This window comes from Thermobia domestica, chromosome 11, assembly GCF_964235325.1.
Source record: "Thermobia domestica chromosome 11, izTheDome1.hap1.1, whole genome shotgun sequence".
Lineage (NCBI taxonomy): Eukaryota > Metazoa > Arthropoda > Insecta > Zygentoma > Lepismatidae > Thermobia > Thermobia domestica.
The window spans coordinates 83,604,896-83,627,137 of record NC_137464.1 but is presented as its reverse complement, the minus strand read 5'-3'; the positions used below and the strand labels follow the sequence as shown (position 1 = coordinate 83,627,137).

At 34.8% G+C, this 22,242-nt stretch overlaps 1 protein-coding gene across 1 annotated transcript in view; it reads left to right on the top strand.

Annotated features, from left to right (window-relative positions):
• The window catches only part of LOC145663611 (N-acetylated-alpha-linked acidic dipeptidase 2-like), a 59,632-nt gene that overhangs the window by 3,568 nt on the left and 33,822 nt on the right, over window positions 1-22,242 (top strand). The window contains exons 2-8 of the mRNA XM_081729719.1: window positions 984-1,125; window positions 3,214-3,370; window positions 6,580-6,714; window positions 7,873-7,995; window positions 9,753-9,936; window positions 14,691-14,781; window positions 16,980-17,158. Of these exons, the coding sequence (XP_081585845.1) occupies window positions 984-1,125; window positions 3,214-3,370; window positions 6,580-6,714; window positions 7,873-7,995; window positions 9,753-9,936; window positions 14,691-14,781; window positions 16,980-17,158 (1,011 nt within the window). The remainder of the gene's footprint in view (window positions 1-983; window positions 1,126-3,213; window positions 3,371-6,579; window positions 6,715-7,872; window positions 7,996-9,752; window positions 9,937-14,690; window positions 14,782-16,979; window positions 17,159-22,242) is intronic.

Sequence of the window (22,242 nt, the reverse complement as noted above, 5' to 3'; positions counted from 1 at the left end):
ATTTGTGGTGAATTTCATAGGAAAAGAATTATAAATACGAAAATTAGAATGAGTAAAACAAATTGTTGCTAAATGGACAAGAAAATTTTATTTTCGTTTTATTGTTCTTCTTTACTACTCTTTTGACATGAAATTTTCCACATATATATCCTTGTCGATTATACATATACTAACATTATAAGAAATACCGGGCGAATTCGTTATCAAATTATATTCCTACATCAACATATTTACAGACATGCGACAATAATTTTTGACATGGGTGTACATATTGTAAGGTTCCACGTGTTTTCACACCACGTGCTAGATGTAACCATGTGCTTCTACACAAGTGCTTGAAGTAAACACTCTCCAGACGACAGCTATGAAGAAGACGTCTTTCACTACCGCCAATCGGCAGGTGGCGCAGATGCAAGCAGTCAGCAACATTTCTGCATAAAAGGAGTCTGGACCCCAGAGAAGACATCAATTTTGCCCGGTTGATCAAACCACCAACTCTCTAAAACGCCTGGTCATTGAGAAGTACCTTTCCTATACTCTCTAAGACGCTCTGTCATTGAGAGTTTCCATTCCCCTCTCTAAGACGCATCTTCACCAACAAACTTCCAGATAATTAGAGGAACTTATACTTATTTCTAATATTTTGTATTCAAGAGAAAGCTTTTATAATAAAAGGTGATAGGAAAGTCCAAACTTACGTGTACCATCTTTTAACTATACTCTAAAAGACAGAGGAATTTACAACATTTACATTGGGAAGAACGAACGAACTTAATAACAAAAATATTCGTTTGTCGGCATGTAATTTCCTCGGCATGAAACTTCTAAATACTTTAAAATTTCAAGTGATCACCATATTTTCTTCTTTTCTATCGTCGCTCGAAAGCAGGAAGCGATTATTCAGTAAACATTGAGCTCGAAAGTAAAGGATTACAAATTAAATCTCCTAAAATTCTTTTTTCCTTCTTCTTTCCAATTTGTAGGAATTCTTCTTGGAAAATATGCTATTCCAGAAATAAGTTCTATATATGATCCTGTGCTACCCAATACTATAGAACAACGAGCAGATATTATTGATTCTTTTCTTGATGGAATAAACGCTGACAATATACGGACAGTTCTCAGGTAAGGTTAAATTTAATTCAGTTAGTATACTATTAATTTAGATTGACTATCTTTATTTCTTTCTATCAATTATGTTGAATACCTACGCTATCCTTTATAAATCCTAACTATATATAAAACTACATGAACTGACATAAAATAAAGAGGTACTTCCGGTTGACGTGGAAAGTTGGAATTTGGCATGATTGTACTTTCCTGGACTAACCCACAGGAAAATTGTCAAAAGTGAATATTTTTAATTTTTAAGGGGTCTAAAGAGGGGATAAAGAAATTCCACATGTTATTTAAATGGGCCTTTTTGGACCTATAATCTCATGTTTTAGGTACTTGGAATTGGAATAAAAACTTGAAATTCGGTATGCTTGTACGTTTTCGATATTGTTACCTAAGTAAGTCACCAAAAATTAAAATTTTCAATTTTAGAGTAGTTTTATATGGAACTGAAAAATCATTCCTGTGTTATTTATATGGGACATCTTCTACACCTCAAAATGTTTACGCACTTCCGGAAGAATTAGAATGATGAAATTTGGTATGATTGTAGCCTTCTCGTACTAACCCACAGAAGATATCCCAAAAGTGAATATTTTTAGTTTTTAAGGGGTCTAAAGGAGGGACGAAGAAATTCCCATGTTATTTAAATGGGTGTTTTATTGGAGGGGTCTTATCTTTTAGATAGTTGAAATAGGAAAAAATTTGAAATACCGTAGAATTGTGGATTTAAGAAGTACGAGACCGTAGGCCGAGCAAACGCGGTGGACTGGGGGCAGAACCCCCAGCTAGCCGAAGGCTACTATACATATAGTGCTAAATATAACCCGTTGATTTACATGAAGTTGGGGTATTATTTGTGTGTTATGTTTTAAATTAACTAGAACTTTAATTGTTTGATTTCACTGATTGTTTCTTTAAATTTATTTAATGTGTAACACTTTCTGAAAACTAAATTTTATTCTGTATGAACGTTTTATATTTTTAGATAAAATTTAATTCAAGAAAAAAGAAAAGTGTAATTAAACTAGAATTAAGAAAAATCAGTAAAATGACGTTATTAATGATTCTAGATCATTTCAAAGAAAACAGAATACACAGAAACAATTCGATTTATTGGAGGAATTCAGTTTTAAGAAATTACACAGAAACCAGTCTGCACTCTATCTAAATATTCAAGTTTCAGAATTCTCTGGTACCGACGAATCGAATGTTGCATTAGTAATTAAAAATGTATCCCTCTTCCTCAACTTTCCTTAAACAATTCGTTTCGCCGGTACATTGGTAAAACATAAATATTTAAATAGAGCGCATAGTAGTTCCTGTGTAAGTCGTTGAACTACCTAAGAGCAAACTAGTTCATATGTACATCCTTGAACTGTCTGAGGGCTAACTAGTTCCTGTGAAGTCCTTAAACTGCCTGAGCGCATACTAGTTCCTGTGTAAGTCGTTGAACTGCCTGAGCGCATACTAGTTCCTGTGTAAGTCGTTGAACTGCCTGAGCGCATACTAGTTCCTTTGTAAGTCCTTGAACTGTCTGAGCGAATACTAGTTCCTGTGTAAGTCGTTAAACTGCCTGAGCGCATACTAGTTCCTGTGTAAGTCGTTGAACTGCCTGAGCGCATACTAGTTCCTGTGTAAGTAGTTGAACTGCCTGAGCGCATACTAGTTCCTTTGTAAGTCCTTGAACTGTCTGAGCGAATACTAGTTCCTGTGTAAGTCGTTCAACTGCCTGAGCGCATACTAGTTCCTGTGTAAGTCGTTGAACTGCCTGAGCGCATACTAGTTCCTTTGTAAGTCCTTGAACTGTCTGAGCGAATACTAGTTCCTGTGTATGTTCTTAAATTGTCTGAGCGCTTACTAGTTCGTGCGTAATCCCTTGAACTGCCTGTTTTCAAGACAGAGTGTTTCAAAACATGATATTCCGCATTTTTTGCGGTTCATAACTAGAAAACCGTTTGTCAACACTTGTTTATTAGTAAATTTTTTCCTTTCCTGTCGGAGTTTGATTACCATATTTCTAAAGATACTGCATAAACATGTTTGCATTCACAGACATATTGTTTTTGTCTTAAATTGTGAATTGTTTCTTCTCAGGAATTTAACATTAGTTCCTCATCAGGCTGGCACAGAGGAAGGATATCGTACAGCAGTACAGTTACAACAACACTTCGAAGATTGTGGGTTCGATACTTCCGTGCTTTATAATTACGATGTGCTTCTATCGTATCCGGATAATGAAAATCCCAACAGGGTAAGAGTACAATTAGTTAAAGAAACAGTAGACATAGAACAGTAATAGATTAAACAGAAATACCTGTTCACTGGATTGGTGGGAGACAAGAGCTCGAGTTCCCGCTTACACAGTGATGAGATTTTTATTTAATGGTAAAAGTATTTTAATGCTATTCCTTTTTATTTTGTTTCATAACACAGTATCGTATAATATGAACGGATATTATTATTTTATGCATGAAAATGTCGACATGGTCAAGACATTTGTAACAGACAAAACTTAAACTTCCTGTGTTACAGCACAAAAAAGGGCTATTGCTGGTGAATTGCTTTTAGTTGAATAGTATTTAGAAAGGGCATCAGATCCCATTGCCTTTATTTCAAAAATTCAAGGAAGGGGATGAATACTTCTTAAATGAAATAGAATCATTGCCCATCTTAATTTCTGCATGCCCAAATGTAGTATTGTAGCCATTTCAGAAGAAATATAATTATAATTCAACGTTTCCGTTCTATCATCGTGACTTCTGATATTTATGCCATGCTGTCTGAAAAATACAAAGTAGTAATGCTCAAAAGGAGCCAATTCATGATGCAAAATTACTCATGGAAATTTTACTACAAGGTTGAGAAAAATTTGAGTTCTTTAATGCAGTTACGAATTAAAAATAAATTTAATAGAAATAACAATCCTATTTATAAAAGCAAAACAATTCTATTTATTGGGTACTTGAATTAATTCTCGCTGTTTGTTATACATATGTTTATTCCAATGGAATGGTACATTATAATTTACTGAAAGTAGTGTCCACCAGCACCTACAACCTTCTCCTACTTTTCGGGCAACAAATGGACTCGGCGATTTAAAAAAAAATGCAGGTTCTTTGAGGTGAATCACTCATGGAACCAGTTTTCGAGATAGTTAAAAGATGTGGAGTGTTGTAAAGAAAAGTCATGCTATATGAACAAAAACAAATGATAATCGGAAGAGACTACGTCTGGTGAATATGGCGGGTGAGTTAAGACATCCCGTCGAAGTTCCTTCAAGATATCACTTGGTTTGCAACGTGTGGTTTGGCCTTATGACCTTGTCATTTCTCTGAGTATATTGTGGGCGTTTGTCTTTAAGTGGATTCAAATTGAGTAATTGTGCTTTGTAGCGTTCACCGTTTGATCTAGTTGCAGCAGCCCATGGTACATCACACCGAGTTGATCTCACCAAATATACAACATGATCTTCTTGTCGTGAATATTCGATTTTGATGTTGATGTTGATGGTTCGCCGCAATGCGCCCATGATTTATCGCGATTCGGATTGTTGTAATGAATCTACTTTTCATTCCAGTCACTATGCTATCCTAGAATGACTTTCGAGTTTGACTTTGAAGCAACACTTCACAAGTTATTAGGCGTTTTGCAACATGTCTTTCTGTCAATTCATCTAGTATCCAGTTTTCTAATTTCTGAATCAACTGTATAAGTATCTGATGAATTTTCCTCCAGTAATGCCTCTAACGTCCATCGTCAAACCTTTTCGGCTGACCAGGGCACATTTTCTCACTTATCTCAAAATCGTTGTCTTTGAACCGTCGAAACCAATCTCTGCACGTTATTTCTGACAGAGCGTGCTCTCCATATGCTTCCCACTAGCAAACGATGACTTTCTGCAGCAGATTTCTTGAGATGAAAGCAGAAGAGTAACAGTTTCCGCAAATGCTGTTTTCTAGTTACAAAATCCGACATGTTCAAGGCACTTAATAGGTATGTTCTTTTCCTTCCACTCAAAAATTACACACAGTTTTGAAAGCCTAATGTTTCTATTGTTAAATACGTTTTGTGTCACTATCTGCTATGCTGTACTAGCACAACTACTGCCTTCCTTTCGTCAACAGCGAGAATTAATTCAAGCATCCAAGTATGTCAGTCAGTGAATAACGCTAATTCCTGATAGATATCTTATCTTTAAAAAATCTTAGGTTTGAGCCTTTTCCTGAGAGCCAGTTTCGCCTTGCATACAATGGTCACTCAGGCACAGACGCTGTTTAAGTTATTATTATTATTATTATTATTATTATTATTATTATTATTATTATTATTATTATTATTATTATTATTATTATTATTATTATTATTATTATTAGCACTAGCATTTGTTTCCTTTAATCTACTCACATAAGAGTAAGACGTTGAAATGAACATTTCATCCACAAAGTGTAACGAAAGAATTTTCAATTAGTTACAGATAGTAGTTGTTATTCCATCATTCCATACAGTGTGGCGGTTCTTAAGGGAAGGAAAGAAAGATTTATGCAACTTCAGATAGATGTGTACGAGAATTTGTAGGACATTAAGTCAATTTTCCCTTAACTTGTTGAGATAACATTTCAATTTTAACGGTCCTTCAAGAGCTCCCACTGAATATTCTCATACAGTTTTATTACTTGGACATGGTTTCTCGGACAGAAAAGAGAGAAATTGTTCTAGTTGCTTAAATCTATTGTTCTGCTTGAAACATCTCTTGTTTAATCAATAAATGAATAAATGAATTAAGGACAATTCAAAAAAAAAGTTTCAATAAAAGTATCATTTCGAATTCTTCAAAATGTCGCTTCAGGTTTATTTTCGATTTTTACCATAAGTTCTGTATTTATTCATAGCAATGTTCTATGTATGCCAATACTGAAACTGGAAGTCGTAGTGAATATCTATCACTTCTGGTTTTCGTAGAGAGTTAAAGATAGAGATGAAATGTATTCTTGGGACGTTCATCGATTGCAAGAAATCTGTTCTCTCTGTCTATTACCGTTTTTGCTTTACATTGATCAACATTAAAACCAGAAATGGTTGACTACTACCATGTCCGATTTGAATATAACCTTCAACGAAGCCATTTCAATTTTTTTAACTCTCTACAACTACATTCTGGTCAACGTTGGTGTGTGATCCATCAAGTAGGTCTTGAGGTTGAGATTCTTTATGTCCCGAATGGGCGAACACACACAAACCAAGGATAAATCGGGTAAATAGCAAACTGAATTATTATTATTATTATAACAACTTAAAACTTGAGCTTTTAATATTTTCATTTTCCTTTATATTCTCTGCTAGATCACTCATTAATGAATAGCTTAGTATCCTTTCCAAATCTCAGTAAAATATCTTTCACTGCATAATGTGTCACTATATTCTAGTTTGTCTTTAAGATTACAACCTTAGATTTTCGTTTAGGTAGTGGTTTTGGACGAAAACCGAGCAGAAGTCTCCGTCTCAGAAGCACGACAGCCGCCTCTCCACTCTGAAGAGGAAAGTAGTCCTTTGGCAACCGTTCCATACAATGGTCATTCAGGGACAGGCACTGTTGAAGTAAGTTATAGCGAAATTCATTCTTAATAAACCAAATTATTTTTCAACGAGTTTAATTTTCTCTATTTTTAAATTTGTTTCTTTATACCTGATACCTGGAAATTAGAAATAAAGGAGTAGTTACTTGACTTTATTGTTTAGTTCAGAACAGTTGACACGCACAGTATCTGCATCTGATAGAAATTTTCACAAATATATGTCTGTCGAAATGTGGCTGGTTGAAATTTAGCTCCCCTTTTCAGCACTAAGGTGTATGAGTTGTGGATCTACAGTTTACGGTGGACTCCGAATCACCGTAATCCTTTCAACTCTCAAGATTCTTCCTTCGAGAATCAAAGCAGGCTCCTGGCTAAAACACCAAAAAAAGGATGGTTGAGATCGTGTTTTTGCAGAGCTAACTTGAGTCCACCCAACATTCACTCATACATACCAACAAGGAACTGAAAATTTCAGGGGATTTAAGATGGTTTCATTGAACTCAGCCCGCTGGCTATCTCTAGATACGGGCTTGAATCGAATCCGAGAGTCTCACGCTAAAGGCGTTCATGCTAGCCACTAGACTGGAGAGCTGTTTGAAAAATTTGTTTACCAAAATATATTGATAATGAATTGTTAGGAAAAATGAGGGGGAAAAATCAATGTAAACTGGAAAAGTCAGGGAATTTTGAAAAGGAAATTGAATTGTCTCCATTTACAGGTTGGAAATCGCTTTTTATAATGAAAATTGTAGTAGCGGAAGGAAAAAGGAAATCTTCGAATGGATATCGTATATGCTTAAATGTATCGTATGAGTTTAACTGGTAAGACTGAGGGAGAATGAGAATGGTCGGCTGTGGAATTCAAGCCAGACCTTTCGATTAAGAAGCTGAAAGAAATTGAATCGTTCATCTTATACTCACTAATAATGTTTTGGTATATTTGCCGTCTTCACTTGTAACGTCACTCACGCTTAAAAAAAAAAAAAGAAAAAAGAAGAAAAAAGTTCTACTTTTATTAAAATTAGCTCTGTGATTATTGGTTGTAAATTATTTTCATATTTAATAATGGAAAAAAAAACACAATATCTTTCTAGTCTATAGTAAACTTGCACATACATTTACTATTTTTCTTACTTTCTTTATTTTTATTAATTAATTATTATTTTGTTTCCATACATAGGCGGATCCCATCTACGCACATAACGGAGCACCAGAAGATTTCCAATATTTGGATTCCAATGGAATTTCTGTTGAAGGGAAGATAGTCCTTGCCAGATACGGAAGAACTTTCAGAGGAAACATTGTAAGTTTCATTCCAGAATTCAACATTAAATGTTTATTATTATTATTATTATTATTATTATTATTATTATTATTATTATTAGTAGTAGTAGTAGTAGTAGTAGTAGTAGTAGTAGTAGTAGTAGTAGTAGTAGTAGTAGTATTTTACTGTAAATCTGTGCTTTAACTTATATATTGAATAATATATTTAAGATTAGTTCGATCTAGTTCTAATCCTCTGGAAGTAGGGATGGGATAGAGACGAGACGAGATAAGACCGCATACAGTATCGGCCTCGTCTCGGTCGACGAATTATCGTTTCAGTCTCGGTCTCCTCTCAATAGTCTCGAAATATAAGTAATTATTTGAAATTAAAAATGTATAAATAGTATCAAGTTTATTCCAGTTTATTGGATTTTGGATATCTATCAGATCTCTAAAATAATTCAGATCCCACTTTTAAGCAATAGATCTTGTCTCATATAGTCTCAGTACTGAAGTGGGTAATAAAATTTAAATCAATCAACTCCAATATTATAGATTAATTCCTGACTTCTAATTCAGTGTAGTAGTAAAGATGGGTTTTCATCTTATTCGTAGCTGATTGGTAGATTCGGATCGCGTAACGATTCTGTTTAGTTGATAGAGATATGAATAGTGTGTGCTGCTTATAGACTATTGAATATTTGTTGTTGACCATTTCACTCTCAAAAAAACGAGTAGAAAGCAATTAACAGTGCTAAAGCTACCGATTTATTACATTGAATTTTCTTAACCTTTACTGTAAGAGGAAAACATCTCAGACCGTGAGTAACGCTAATTTCTAATAGTTTACATCCACCCCTCCGTGCCTGCGCTCCCTGCCTGCTTTCCTGACGCTAACCGTCTAACTATAACAGAGTATCTCTATAATATTTCTATATCAAAGAAGTCCTTACTAACTAACTAATCGACGTATAGGCCAAAGTGCTTAAAGTTAGAAACTTGGAAGTTTGGTTAGTACATAGGATTTGTGATGTAAAATATCACTAAGGAAGGATTTTTAGAAATTTGACGTAGAAGAGAATGAAATAGGATTTCTAATTATATAAAATGCCCCTTAAGTTTAAAGACAGGCATGAAATTTGGTATTCGAACTTTCTTTTGAAACATCTGTTTTAGCGTTTTTTGAAATATATATATATATATATATATATATATATATATATATATATATATATATAAGTTTTGGAGTCCCTTAAGATTACAGATATGAAATTTTGCTTTTGGACTTTTCATTTAGAATAATTAAACACAGTAACATATATAACTAAGGAACTATGTTTCAGTGTTTTATTGATATAGAGATATAATCTAGAAGGAAAGAACAATGGTTTGTTGTAGTTCACTAAAATTGCCATATGAAGGGTTTGAATTTCGTGCGATACTTCGAATTCAGGTGAAGTCTCTGAAAAGTGCAAAAGAGGGAATGCAAAATATTGTTTGCAGTAACACGTGGAGCATTTGCTAGTGGTTTCTATAACATAATGAAAATGTTTGTTCTTGCCGTTACTTAAAAACGAAAGCTTATTGCAGCCAACACGTTAGCGAAGACCCCTATATTTAATGAATTTGTATTTTATTATGTTGTGCATACGTTAGCGAAAATCCATGTGTTTAGTGAATTTATATTTTATCCTCTTGTATTTGTACTCATTAATTAGCATTCCGTATGATTATGAACAAATAAGTATCCTTTTTAAAAGCTGAGTTTTTTTTTGTTTGTTTGTTTGTTTGCAGGTTCATCAGGCAGAAACAAGAGGTGCTGCCGGTGTGATAATATTTTCCGACCCACAGGACTATGCTCCTAATGGTCCCGAAGATGTTTACCCCAACAACGTCTTTCTACCAGAGCATGGTGTACAAAGTGGTTCCCTAATAATAACAAATGGCGATCCTTTGACCCCTCATTATCCTTCCACAGGTATATTTTAATTATATATATATGGGGATTCCAGCATAACTCTGGAACGCCTGTAGTAATTTTACATAATCTTGAGTCTGGAAAACGCTTCTGTGAGTGTAAGACTCCCCTGCCACACGTAGGGAAAGTGGGAGGGGTTGACAAAATGATTAAAAAAAAAGCTATATTATTGTCGAATTCATAGTTTTCGATGTCGCTTAGATAAATCGTGACACTTCCGATCCCGTTTAAGTCGAAGTTCAGCCCCCAATGAGGGTAAGACCTCTCTAGCACTCTAGGTTACTGAGAAACATATAAAAATGATCGAAAACGATTAATAGCCTATTAGTGCCGAATGAATAATATGAATAATAGGCAGTCTAATGAATATGAGTCAAAACCAGCACTGTTTTCATGTGAGAGGCGTTAAGAAAGCAGTGAAGTTGTTGACATAATTGGTGATTATCTACTAAACTCAGAAAAATATCGCTGTTGGATCAACAGATTACACAGAAAATCACATCCGACAACTACAATGACGTACAGATGGCTATAGAGCAGAAGCCGCGCAATACAATGAGGATCCCCACAGATGGGAATTATTCGTCTGTCTGTAGGGATTCTCATTGTGCGGTGACTGCTCCACTCCCACCTGTGCGTCATTGTAGTTGTCGGATGCGCTTTTCTGTGTAATCTTTTGATCCGACATTGATATTTTTCCGCATTCATTAGACAATCAGCAATTATATCAGCACACTGAGAAAAATCCGTTCTCCGGACAGCGGTATATTGTACAAATATACGGTATCCTCTTGCTTACTATTGAAATCAGTACGGAGCATATGTTATCCGTATGCTACATAGGCACTGCCCTTAGATGTTACATCATGCCGTTGCAGCATGTCTGACATCTAACAGTTTTCCGTATATCACATGCATATACTTATGTTACCTTCGTCAGCTATATGTTATATACGTCCATTTGTATGTGAGATCCTGACCACCTACATTGTTTCATACGGAAAGTACGTATAGATGGAACACTTATACAGAAAGTATTATAAAACATGCGTTTTCAGTTATACATCTGCTGTACGTTAAGTCCAAAAACTACAGGAATTACTCATGTAACCTATCTTTTTAAGTATGCCACCTACAATTTTTTTTCTCAGTGCACCTTCGCAGCTTTTTAACTTCTGTCACGTGAACGGTGCTGCTTATTTCAATCCAAATTCATTCACGTGTCATATAGCCTCGCTGCTGAACGGGACGTTAAACTCTAAATCAACTCAACTCAACATTGTTTTGCTTAATTTTCATGTCTACTATCGCCTCCTCCAGGCTGTTACCACCCTATATAAAGTTATTCTAATCAATTAAGATGTAGGATTTTGTGAACATCGTATTTAAATAAGAAAAAATACTTAAGTAGGTTTATGTATACCGATGAATGTTACTAATATAAATTGGATAATCTCTTACTATAAGGGTCAGGTGGAGGGCGTATATTTTTTTAGGGAAAACTATATTTTGTACTTGACTTGCATCACAATATAACATGTTTGGAGGGGAGGACAATCGGACACGCCCGCTCTCTTTCCCCCTCTAGCATCAGCACTGATTCTTCATGTATTTTTTTACGATGTTTTATTATTATTATTATTATTATTATTATTATTATTATTATTATTATTATTATTATTATTATTATTATTATTATTATTATTATTCGTAAGAAAAAATATTAAATTTCATATTTCACTGCACCGTGACAACGTTAGATCACCCCTAAAGCTAATGTACCACCTCTTGTTAGCATTATGCAACTCTTGCCCATGTTGCGCATTGTGATAAGCTTAGTGATAAGTTGTAAATTCTGTAGGTTGCTTGTAACTAGTTCATTTTAAGTCTTTCAATATACTATTATTATAATTTATCATCTTAGTAATAGTAGTTGTTGTTAAGGTAGTGAAATCGGTGCACATCTACAGACATCAGTTAAATTTTGCCCGATTATGAAAGAAAAAAATGAAATCTTTGAGTTTTACGTCCCACGATTATGCCGGTTAGGCTAAAGGAGACGGTGATAATGAGAAATGAATGAAATGGTGGAATGAAGAAAGTGGGAGGAAACAGAACCCCGAGAAAACCCACGCACACTGTGTTTGTCCACCACAAAGTTCACTTGGCGGGAGCAGGGTTTGAAGCCGGGACCCCATGCACCAGAGGTGAACGCTCTACCACTGAGCCACCGCGGCCCCGACTATGAAAGAAGCACTGTTCTATTGCATAAAGCATTTGGTCATTAATAAGTAAAAAAAATCAGTGAATATCTACACAACATTTTCAAGTAGAATTCTGATAGATAAATTTCCATAAATCACTCGACTTCAATCTACTTAAAATATTGAACTTTCAATGTGACATATTAATAGTGTAATAAAGTATATTTTACTGAGATAAATTTATAACGTATGATTGTAAGTATGTATATTCTTGAATGTGTTTAAGTACTACCTTGCAAGTACCGGTATTTGTATAATATTGTTTTTCATTCTTTCGTCTCGCTGTGTTACTCTCAAATAGTTCCTAATTATCTCCAACATAAATAAAGATACTAAATAATAATCCAAGGGATTTTTTAATGATATTCTATAGTCTTGATGTGTTAATACGTCCCTCGGGTCCATTTTGACCCAAAGCGATTTTTCATCTTGATTATCTCGGACACTATGTGAGCTGTGATCATCATACTTCGTGACTTTTGGTTATTTTACCAAATATGTGTTTTGTAAAAATTTCGATTCAAAACTCCATCCTGTTACGTCACAGTAAAAAAACCCACAACTAAGTTCCTCGGGTCCATTTAGACCCATTAGTTCAATAAATATTTAAGTGACTAAAAAACCATTATTGAATGGATTTATGATGATAATACCTCCACAAAACAATGTAAAATTATTATTATTATTATTATTATTATTATTATTATTATTATTATTATTATTATTATTATTATTATTATTATTATTATTATTATTATTATTATTGCACTGTCCGAAAATAATTTAGTTTCTTCCAGTATATTACTGGCGAAATTGTTTGGTTTTTTTCAGATACCTTGTAGTGGTAACATTGTTTAGGTTCATTTTGGATTAGTTTTTATTCGTAGTATTGTTTGTTTCCTCGTTGTGCACTAATTACAGTCTATTTTGGTGTCTAAAATGACTACTTTGACACTAGAAGAATTCAAAATTTTCTTACTTTTTCTGACGATGAAGAAGTGACATCTGAAACGTTATCAGTGCAGGATTCTTTGTCTTTGTCTTCCCTGTCTGATGAAAATTCTTCGGAAAGCTGTGATTGAAAACTACATCAAGACTTCCCTCGTTGCTAAGCGGTTAGCGTACGCGCCTTTGGCGTGAGACACCCGGGTTCGATTCCTGGCGGGAGCTCATGTGGTTCGGATTCCACGCTAATCAGTAGGTCCACGTCTCATATAACCTCGCTGTTGAAAGGGACGCTAAACTAAAGTCAAACTCAACTAAAAAAAAAAAAAAACTACATCAAACAAACAAATATGTGCTAAGAACAAATGCAGCCCAAGAAATCGTACGATCGCTCCGTAGAGAGACACAGGAGGAGTGTGTTCATCAAACGACGAGTAGCTCTGATGTTCCGAGGAAAAGAGGTATTGCCACATGTGAAAGGGAACAGACAACAAAAGTACGATTAAATACAGTTTGTGAAACAAATTCATGTGTAAGAGACATTTCAATCAGATTTGTGAGCAATGTCAAAATCAGTAAAGTGGGTGTTCACATGTTTCAAGTAGCATAAAAAAAAACAACCACTTGCGTGGGTTTTGTTCTCAGGGGTTTTCGATAAAAGTTAACAGGAATGCATGACCTAAGCTAACTAAAACCTCCTTGTAGCAGAACATTTATATATATATATATATATATATATATATATATATATATATATATATATATATATATATATATATATATATATATATATATATATATATATATATATATATATATATGTGTGTGTGTGTGTGTGTGTGTTTCTGTGTGATGTTTTAGTGTTCTAGATGCAAGGGCGTCTCTGGCATGTTAAATTTCGGTGAATAATAAAACAATTGTACAATTATTTCTAAATATTTGAGGATGACAGGAACATATATCATGTATTTAAAAAATATAGGGAGCCGAGAACATCACCCTCACCAGTGACGCTTGTCTAGAGTAGATTTGACCCATCTTTTGTTATATTTGACACAAAACAGTCACAACACTATTGCATGTACAAATGTAGTGTAAACTACAAATTGAAACATAAAAAAATGAATGGGTCCATTTTGACCCAGAGGAACTTATGTGTATGCAAAAATCGAGGGACGTACAAGGGTTAAATAAGTGTTATATGGCTTATTCCTTTAAAAAAATAGGACTTAAATTCAAAATAACACCGAAGAATATTGTATTGGCTAAAGGAGACTATATAGTATTAGATCTACAATTTAAAGTGAAATCTGAACTATTATATTGCATTCTTCGCTCTCCCACCGGGCATCGAACCCGGTACATCGTGCTAAACTAGGGAGAAAGGCTGAAGAATTACAGTTGATATGTAGCGCCATGCACGGATTAGACATACGTGACTACATTGCATGGACCATTATGAAATACCGCAAGAGTTTCTTACATTTCTAACTTGTCTGTAAATGAAAATCTAGCAGAGATATCTGATTTGTTTTCTTGTTTCAGATGATGCTTATAGAATATCCGAGGAAGAAAGTAGTGTGCCAAAGATTCCTGTGCAACCGATTTCTTATCATGACGCTGAACAAATTCTCAGGTAATTCGACTTCCAATAACGAAGGCATATTTTAACTAATTATTTATGTATAATTATATTCCTCCTGAATAACATGGTATTCTTTAAAAGGAAAAAGAAAAATCTCATATTTCTAGTGTTGATGAGTGTTTCTTAATGGTCATGTAGCTAATAGCTGTACATTCTTTGCGCGAGGTGCCATGTTCGATACCCGGTGAGGCATACGTCCTCGAATAAAAATCCAAGTAGTGTCTCATACGTTCGTTACTTAAAAGATACCTCCAATCAACCAGTAGTTGTGTATGAAAAAACGATTTCTGTAATGGATCCATGGAAAAGCATTGTATGAATCGTCTATCAATTTAACATAATGGTTCAGTGTTACCAGACTTGTGTTATACTCTGAAGTAAGCCTGGTTCTACTTCAACCCAGTTTCGAGTGAAATGTTAAAATGATAGTCGGTAAATCAACTAGTTGACATTATGAAAAATCATTTTAGTAAAACTTGAATGTTGTTTTATAAGCAATTGCCAAAAAAAAAACTATCTTTACAGAAAACATTTTCTTTCTTATTAAACAAACATGATTCTTATGAGGAATAATAAAGTATGGCATAAATTGTTTATAAATATTTAGAAGGAAAGAAATATGGTCGGCGAAGAAGAGAAATATAGTGAATATACGAACAACAGATAGCAGTACTTCTATTCATATAAATGTTGTTAGTAAATTCATATATTTACAAAGCTATTTTCGTTAAATATCACGGAAAATATAATACGTTTTTCGTTACTTGGTATAAATGTCAAATATACCGCGTGAAGTTTTGCTATAATAAAAATAATAAATCATACAAATTCTCAATATCAGTTACTTGATAGTTACGATGTCCTTGGAACGGAATGTAGACGCTTAAAATTACAGTACAAGTGTATCTATTGGATATTCAAGATTTTGAGGAGGCTGTAGTACCTTTGCTAAGGCATTGTTCTTAGTAAATGAAAGGTATCGCTGAAATTGGTAAATAATATAATTGTTTATTAGTGTCTTATATTAGTGTCTCAATAGCTTTCATTCACCATGGTAGCTCGGATGTAACGGACAACAAATGATGTATACAGCTCTGTAGCTCCATATATGCAGCTCTGTAGTTCCAAAATTTTCACATGGTATACACAGTTTTGTGAAATTCTATGATTGGCATGAAAGATACCTATGACAATACAGGAGCATTTTTTAAACAAACCATGTAAAATGGATGTATGTATTAATAATTTTACATTAAAGTATAAAGGCTGTATTATAGTCTAAAAGCACTTTATTTTATTTTCTTGATAATTCTTAGATAAACCGTTCCATTGTAACATAGATAGGTATAGACATGCAGAAGCAACCAACTCACTGCCAGGAGGAACAGAAAAATCATGCCCGACACAACAGAAAGAATTAAGAAAATTGTGGAATGGTGTCGTGTGGAAATGTGAATACTTTTCGACTGATCATAACAACACGAACTTCGATAAAGCTGGCATAATATTTTCATGTTCTCCCCCTCCCTCTCTGTCTTTTATAGTCGCAGAGCAATCAGAAAAAATGGAATTTTTCGCATCATCGATATACTTGAACAGTTGTTAAAAATAGGATAGAAAAGAAAGTTATATAATCACTTTTTCACTGGAGTCATGACTCAGTTAAATAAATAAATATAAAGGAAACAAAAGTACTATACACCTTGAAGCAACAGAAGGTACGTACACTCTAATGACTAAGATTAAGCAGGGGGTGTCTGGTACGCCGCCGTATACTCTCGACTACAGCCCTGTGTGTACAGTATATATAGTACCTAGGTAGAAAAATCACCATGACGATGTACCCATTTCCGAGTTCCTTTCTTTATTCACCTATTTCCGTAACACCTCTCAACACCGCCTTTGTGTTAAATCGGCCTGTATTACTCGCGACGCGGGACCCATGGTGTTGAAAAAGCAACATGAAATGGTAATCATGCTAGGACTATTGGCCTGTGTTAACATTCACGTGTTCTAACATTATCATTCACTTGCTTTGTAATTGACAATCATTATGGATAACTTCTTTTGCATGAAGAGGAAGTATACACGATATGAATTCCATAATAGGATAATACTTCTGTATCGCTATCATACACATAAATTTAAATATCCGTAAATTTTCATTATAAATGGTTTTGTTCTTGTAGATACATGTCCACGGAAAATCCTGCGCCCGAAGACTGGATAGGTAACTTGAATGTCTCGTACTCCATTGGACCTGGATTTACAAATCCCGACTGGAAACTAAGGCTTGAAGTGAGAACTGCAAACAAGAGAGTTAATATTACTAATGTCATTGCTACTATCAAAGGCAGCGTGGAACCAGGTATGTAGCCTATTTATGTTAAGATACTGTATGCTTAAATCTTTATTAGTAGAAGTATGGAATGTCAGTTACATTATTGCATTTTTATTTCGTTTTTTTTTAATTACGTGAAAAGTTCTGTATAGCAGACCCCAGAGTATGGATTCGATGTATTTGTTACCTAAATCCAAATTTCGAAACCCCAGCCACACACACATACACACACACACACACACACATGAAAGTGCTGTGCACCGCACCCCAGAGCATGGATTAGGCGTATTTTGCTACAAAGAATCCAGATTTCCAAACCCCAGGACGATCGATGGTATCATTTTTTTTAATGGGCGAAAAACTTTAGTGGTTCTGGATAGGGAATATACACGTGACACAATCATACAAAAAAAAGTTCTGTATAGCAGACCCCAGAGTATGGATTCGATGTATTTTGTTACACTAAATCCAAATTTTGAAACCCCAGAACGATTGGCCGTGTCAATTTTGTTTTATGGGCGAAAAACGTGTGTCCTCCCTATCCAAAACTGTTGAAGGTTTTCGCCCATAAAACAAAATTGACACGGTCAATCGTTCTGGGGTTTCTAAATTTGGATTTAGTGTAACAAAATACATCGAATCCATACTCTGGGGTCTGCTATACAGAACTTTTTTTTGTATGATTGTGTCACGTGTATATTCCCTATCCAGAACCACTAAAGTTTTTCTCCCATAAAAAAAATTGATACTATCGATCGTCCTGGGGTTTGGAAATCTGGATTCTGTGTAACAAAATACGGTTCATCGAATCCATGCCCTGGTGTCCGATGCACATAACTCTTTATTTGTTTTTGTGTGTGGCTATCTGTGGCGAAGGGTGGTAAGAGGCCCTGAGGCCCGGCCTACCCATTTACTTTCAGAAATTATCATTTATAATTAATTCATTTTCCTTGCATAGAATGCATGATTTTTCTAAGTTGAAAAAAATGTTCGATAAAGAAATCGTGGTTGGCACCACTGCTGGGAGGCTCACCGACCAGTGTCTCAGGCAACAGTAGAATTACCACCAAGCTAATCAGAAAATCCCGCGAGAGAACGTGTTGGAAATGACGTTTTCTTCACCAGCCTGCGAAAGAGACCGGCCTCAGCGCTTATGGACTTTCGTTTCTACCTACTAATTTCTCTCGAGACCTTCAATTTCGATTCGATATATCAAACAAATAAAGAGCAAGATAACGTGGGCTCCATTCCGTTCCAACTTTGCTTAATTTTGCGGACTCAAACGCAACGCAAAAACTGGAACAAGAAATTCTAAAGGCGCTACGCCTATTATCGCAAACTAATGCCCCTTTATTCTGTTGCGTTGACGCAAACCTGTACGAAATTAGACTCGTTGAGCTCCTTAGAAAGAGTGTGTGTTTTTGAGATTTGAGTGATTTTTTCTTACATTTGCAAAAGTGAATGAGAGAAAATGTCAGTATGTGGAGAATATGAATATACGAAATATAATTCCGATTAAAGAACCTTTTATGTGTGTGGTCTTTTGGAAAATTATGTGTTATTTAGGAACGAAGACTAACGCCTGTCTTGAAAATATAACAAACAGAGGGCAAGAGAGTTCTGCATGCATTGGTACAATATATATAAGTCTGATTATTTTAGTCTGATTCTGTTTTTTAAAGGAGAAGTAAGTGACACACAAAATATCTTGATTGAATGCTTGTCATGTGTTTTGAACAATATAATTAAAGACAAAATTTTACAAGCAGAGTTTGTTTCAGTACATGTAGACTAAACAACGTATATTTGTTGTGAAGCGCAGATAATGTGATAGTCCATCTCCCCCACCAGATCACGCCAATTAAAACAATTAAATTGCATTATGGCGAATTAAGATCATCTATGAGTCACATACGTCAATTTCATTATGAAAATTGAGATCCGGATCGAATAAGTGCTGTCGATGAACTACAATTGCATTAAATTTATGTCAATTCGTCTTCTTGTATTTCTGTAGTAAAATATTTATGTCTAAATTGTTTCATTTTACTACTACTACTACTATTATTATTATTATTATTATTATTATTATTATTATTATTATTATTATTATTATTATTATTATTATTATTATTATTATCGTTATTATTATTATTAGTAGTAGTAGAACATTGGGCCTACCCTCTTACAACTACCACCCTTCGCCACTGGTGGCTATATTATCCATATGTTTACCTACCCCATAAATCTTAAGTTGCTGAGAAAGATAATTTACTGTCGAACTTATTATTATTGTGTACGTGTCTTTAAATTACTTGATAACGTAAGATTAACCATTATTTTGCTTTGGATACCTGTCCGATTTTCTCTTATCTCTGTTTATTTACAAAAGTAGTACGTCTATAAGTGTATGGAGTATCTTGTCATTGTTAGGAGAACAAACAACGACAATACACACAATCTGCTACTTAACAGCGTATTTGTTTTACATATACATTATATAAATAAACTAGGTATACAATAATTACAAATATGGAGCGAAGTGATGAATGTTTATTGATTATTCGCATTTTTCGGTGACTATTCCTCAATAGTATGTCCAATTGGGACATGCGATCCCTAATGACACTCAGCGTGCGCTCTCAGATCATCATGTCAAATTTGCTTAGGATCGGTTCAGGCATTTCCGAGGATATGCAGTCAGACGAATGACTAAGTCGATTAAAGAGAAGTTTCGTTCGCTTCGCTTTGAAAAATTATATTTGCAGAACAAAATAAAAAGAAATTCGTCCTATTTCTACTAGGTAATGCTGAAAATTCTATTTCCCATTGTTTATAATGAGAATTCGCGCGCCAAATGCTTTTCCAATGCTAAGTCTGTGGGCTACACATTCTTTGGTGATTATTCCTCAATGGTATGACCTATCTGGACATGTGGCCTCGTACGATTCAGTATGCTTTCTCCAATCACTGTATCAAAATTGTGTAAAGAACTGTCATCTCGGAGACCCAGTTTTTTAGTAATTATTCCTCAATGGTATGTCCAATTGGCACATGTGACCCCTAAGGACACAGCGCGGATTCTCGAATCACCATCTCAAATTTAGTTACGTACTGTTCAGGCACATCGGAGGAGTAGCCGGATAACTAAACGCCAGTCGAGTAAAGAGGAGTTTCTCTCCAATAAGCAATGTTTTCCAAAAGAATTGAGTTGAGTTGAGTTTAACGTCCCGTTCAGCAGCGAGGCTATATGAGACGTGGACCTACTGATTAACGCGGAATCCGAACCACTTGAGCTCCCGCCGGGATGTTTTCCAAAAGAATAAAAATTGCAAATTATTATTGGCAACGAACGACGTACGTTTCAGCGCCATCTCGATTGTCTAGAAAACTAAACATCGGACATTTACCCTGAAACATATAATTTTGTTCAATTCGATATCATCTATCTACTTATATAGGCTTATATCAACTTTGGATATTATATTAGTTAAACAGAAATCGAAAATTAAGTGTTAACAATGCATCTGGGTTATATCTCTGTAACCACCCTTTGTTATCATGCCGCCATAGTACTAATCACAAGGATTCGTGAAACTTGACCTAAATCTACCGATTTCACCACCCAACAGAACGCCTTTCATCCATCCGGCCGTCACTATTGTCTCTTGCCCATTACAGAGAATATCTCCTGAGGGAATAGTGCTGTTCGATTGATGCTAAATTTCATTTTGTTTGTTTTTGTTTTATATTTTCACTATTATTATTGTTAACGTTTAATTCAAGATGTTTTTGTGTTCTTCATGTCTTCTAAGTTTGGCAACATTGTTAGTGCGCTTCTAAGTTTGGCAGCATTGTTAGTGCGCTTCTAAGTTTGGCAGCATTGTTAGTGCGCTTCTAAGTTTGGCAACATTATTAGTGTGTTTCTAAGTTTGGCAGCATTGTTAGTGCTCACGTTATCCCAAGTGTTCATTCGGAAAGCAGTTTCACAAATTGTACTGAATTCTTCTGTTACATACCAGATGAGACGTGACACGACACTCACGTGACACTAATCATACCACAGTTGTATGTAGAGGCCAGGCTTCACGAGTAGTCAAGTTCACTTTTTTTTTTTTTTATCTTACACCGTAAGTTACAGAATTCCTGTACTTCTTCTATCAGGTACTCTCCTATTTTGATCATCATTTTCTCGTTATCTCATAACTTTTGTTTTGCTCTTGTTTATCTTCATGTTGAATTTGCTGCTAAGCAGTTGTATTTTGTCTAATCCCGTCTCTAATTTTTTTCTCACTACCTGCGAAAAGAGTATAATCGTCCGCAAATTTAAGCGTATTTTGTGTTAATGAATATTTATTCCTGGACTGAGATTCTTCTTGATTTCTATTATTGCTTCTACAGTGTATTGTACAGATTAAACAAAACTGTGACAATAAGCATCCTTGCTTGACCCGCTTCCGAATTGCTGCTTCTCATTTTTCTTTTTCTACTCCAAAACTTGAATTCTGTTCTCTGTATTATTATTTGTCTCTTATAACTTATTCCTAATTCCTTTAGAATTTTGAACATTTTGCTCCATTGTACATTATTAAACGCTGTCTTCTAGTTCATAAATGCTATGTAAGTTAAAATTTAGTCGAAATGTAAAATTATTTCAATTGATTCTATAAATTCACGTTATCAAAATATGCATGCAGGAATATGCCAGACTAGCTATAAACACCCGTCGTTCTCAGTCTTAATTCCGTAGATAAAAAGAGAGAGGAAGGAGAATGTCCTTCAAAAAATTCTCCACAGCCATTCATTGCCTGAGATTTATCCTCTGCTGTCATGTAAGCCTGCACGTCCGTGATGTAATACTGGTTGCACACATGCAAGGCGCTCTAGGAAACCACGAGAAATGTGCATACATTTCATTCCCCCAATCTCGACTCCCCAGATTCGAAGGGTTTCATACTCGGTTAGGTCTGGTGTAGATTTCTCTGCGTACAAAATGTGATAGTTCTAGATCGCTATTTTGTATACAAAAAAACTGATAATCACAGACAGACACATCGAAAAAAAGAGACAAGTTCACATTATAAATAAGTCAAAAGTTTTTACCAGTACGC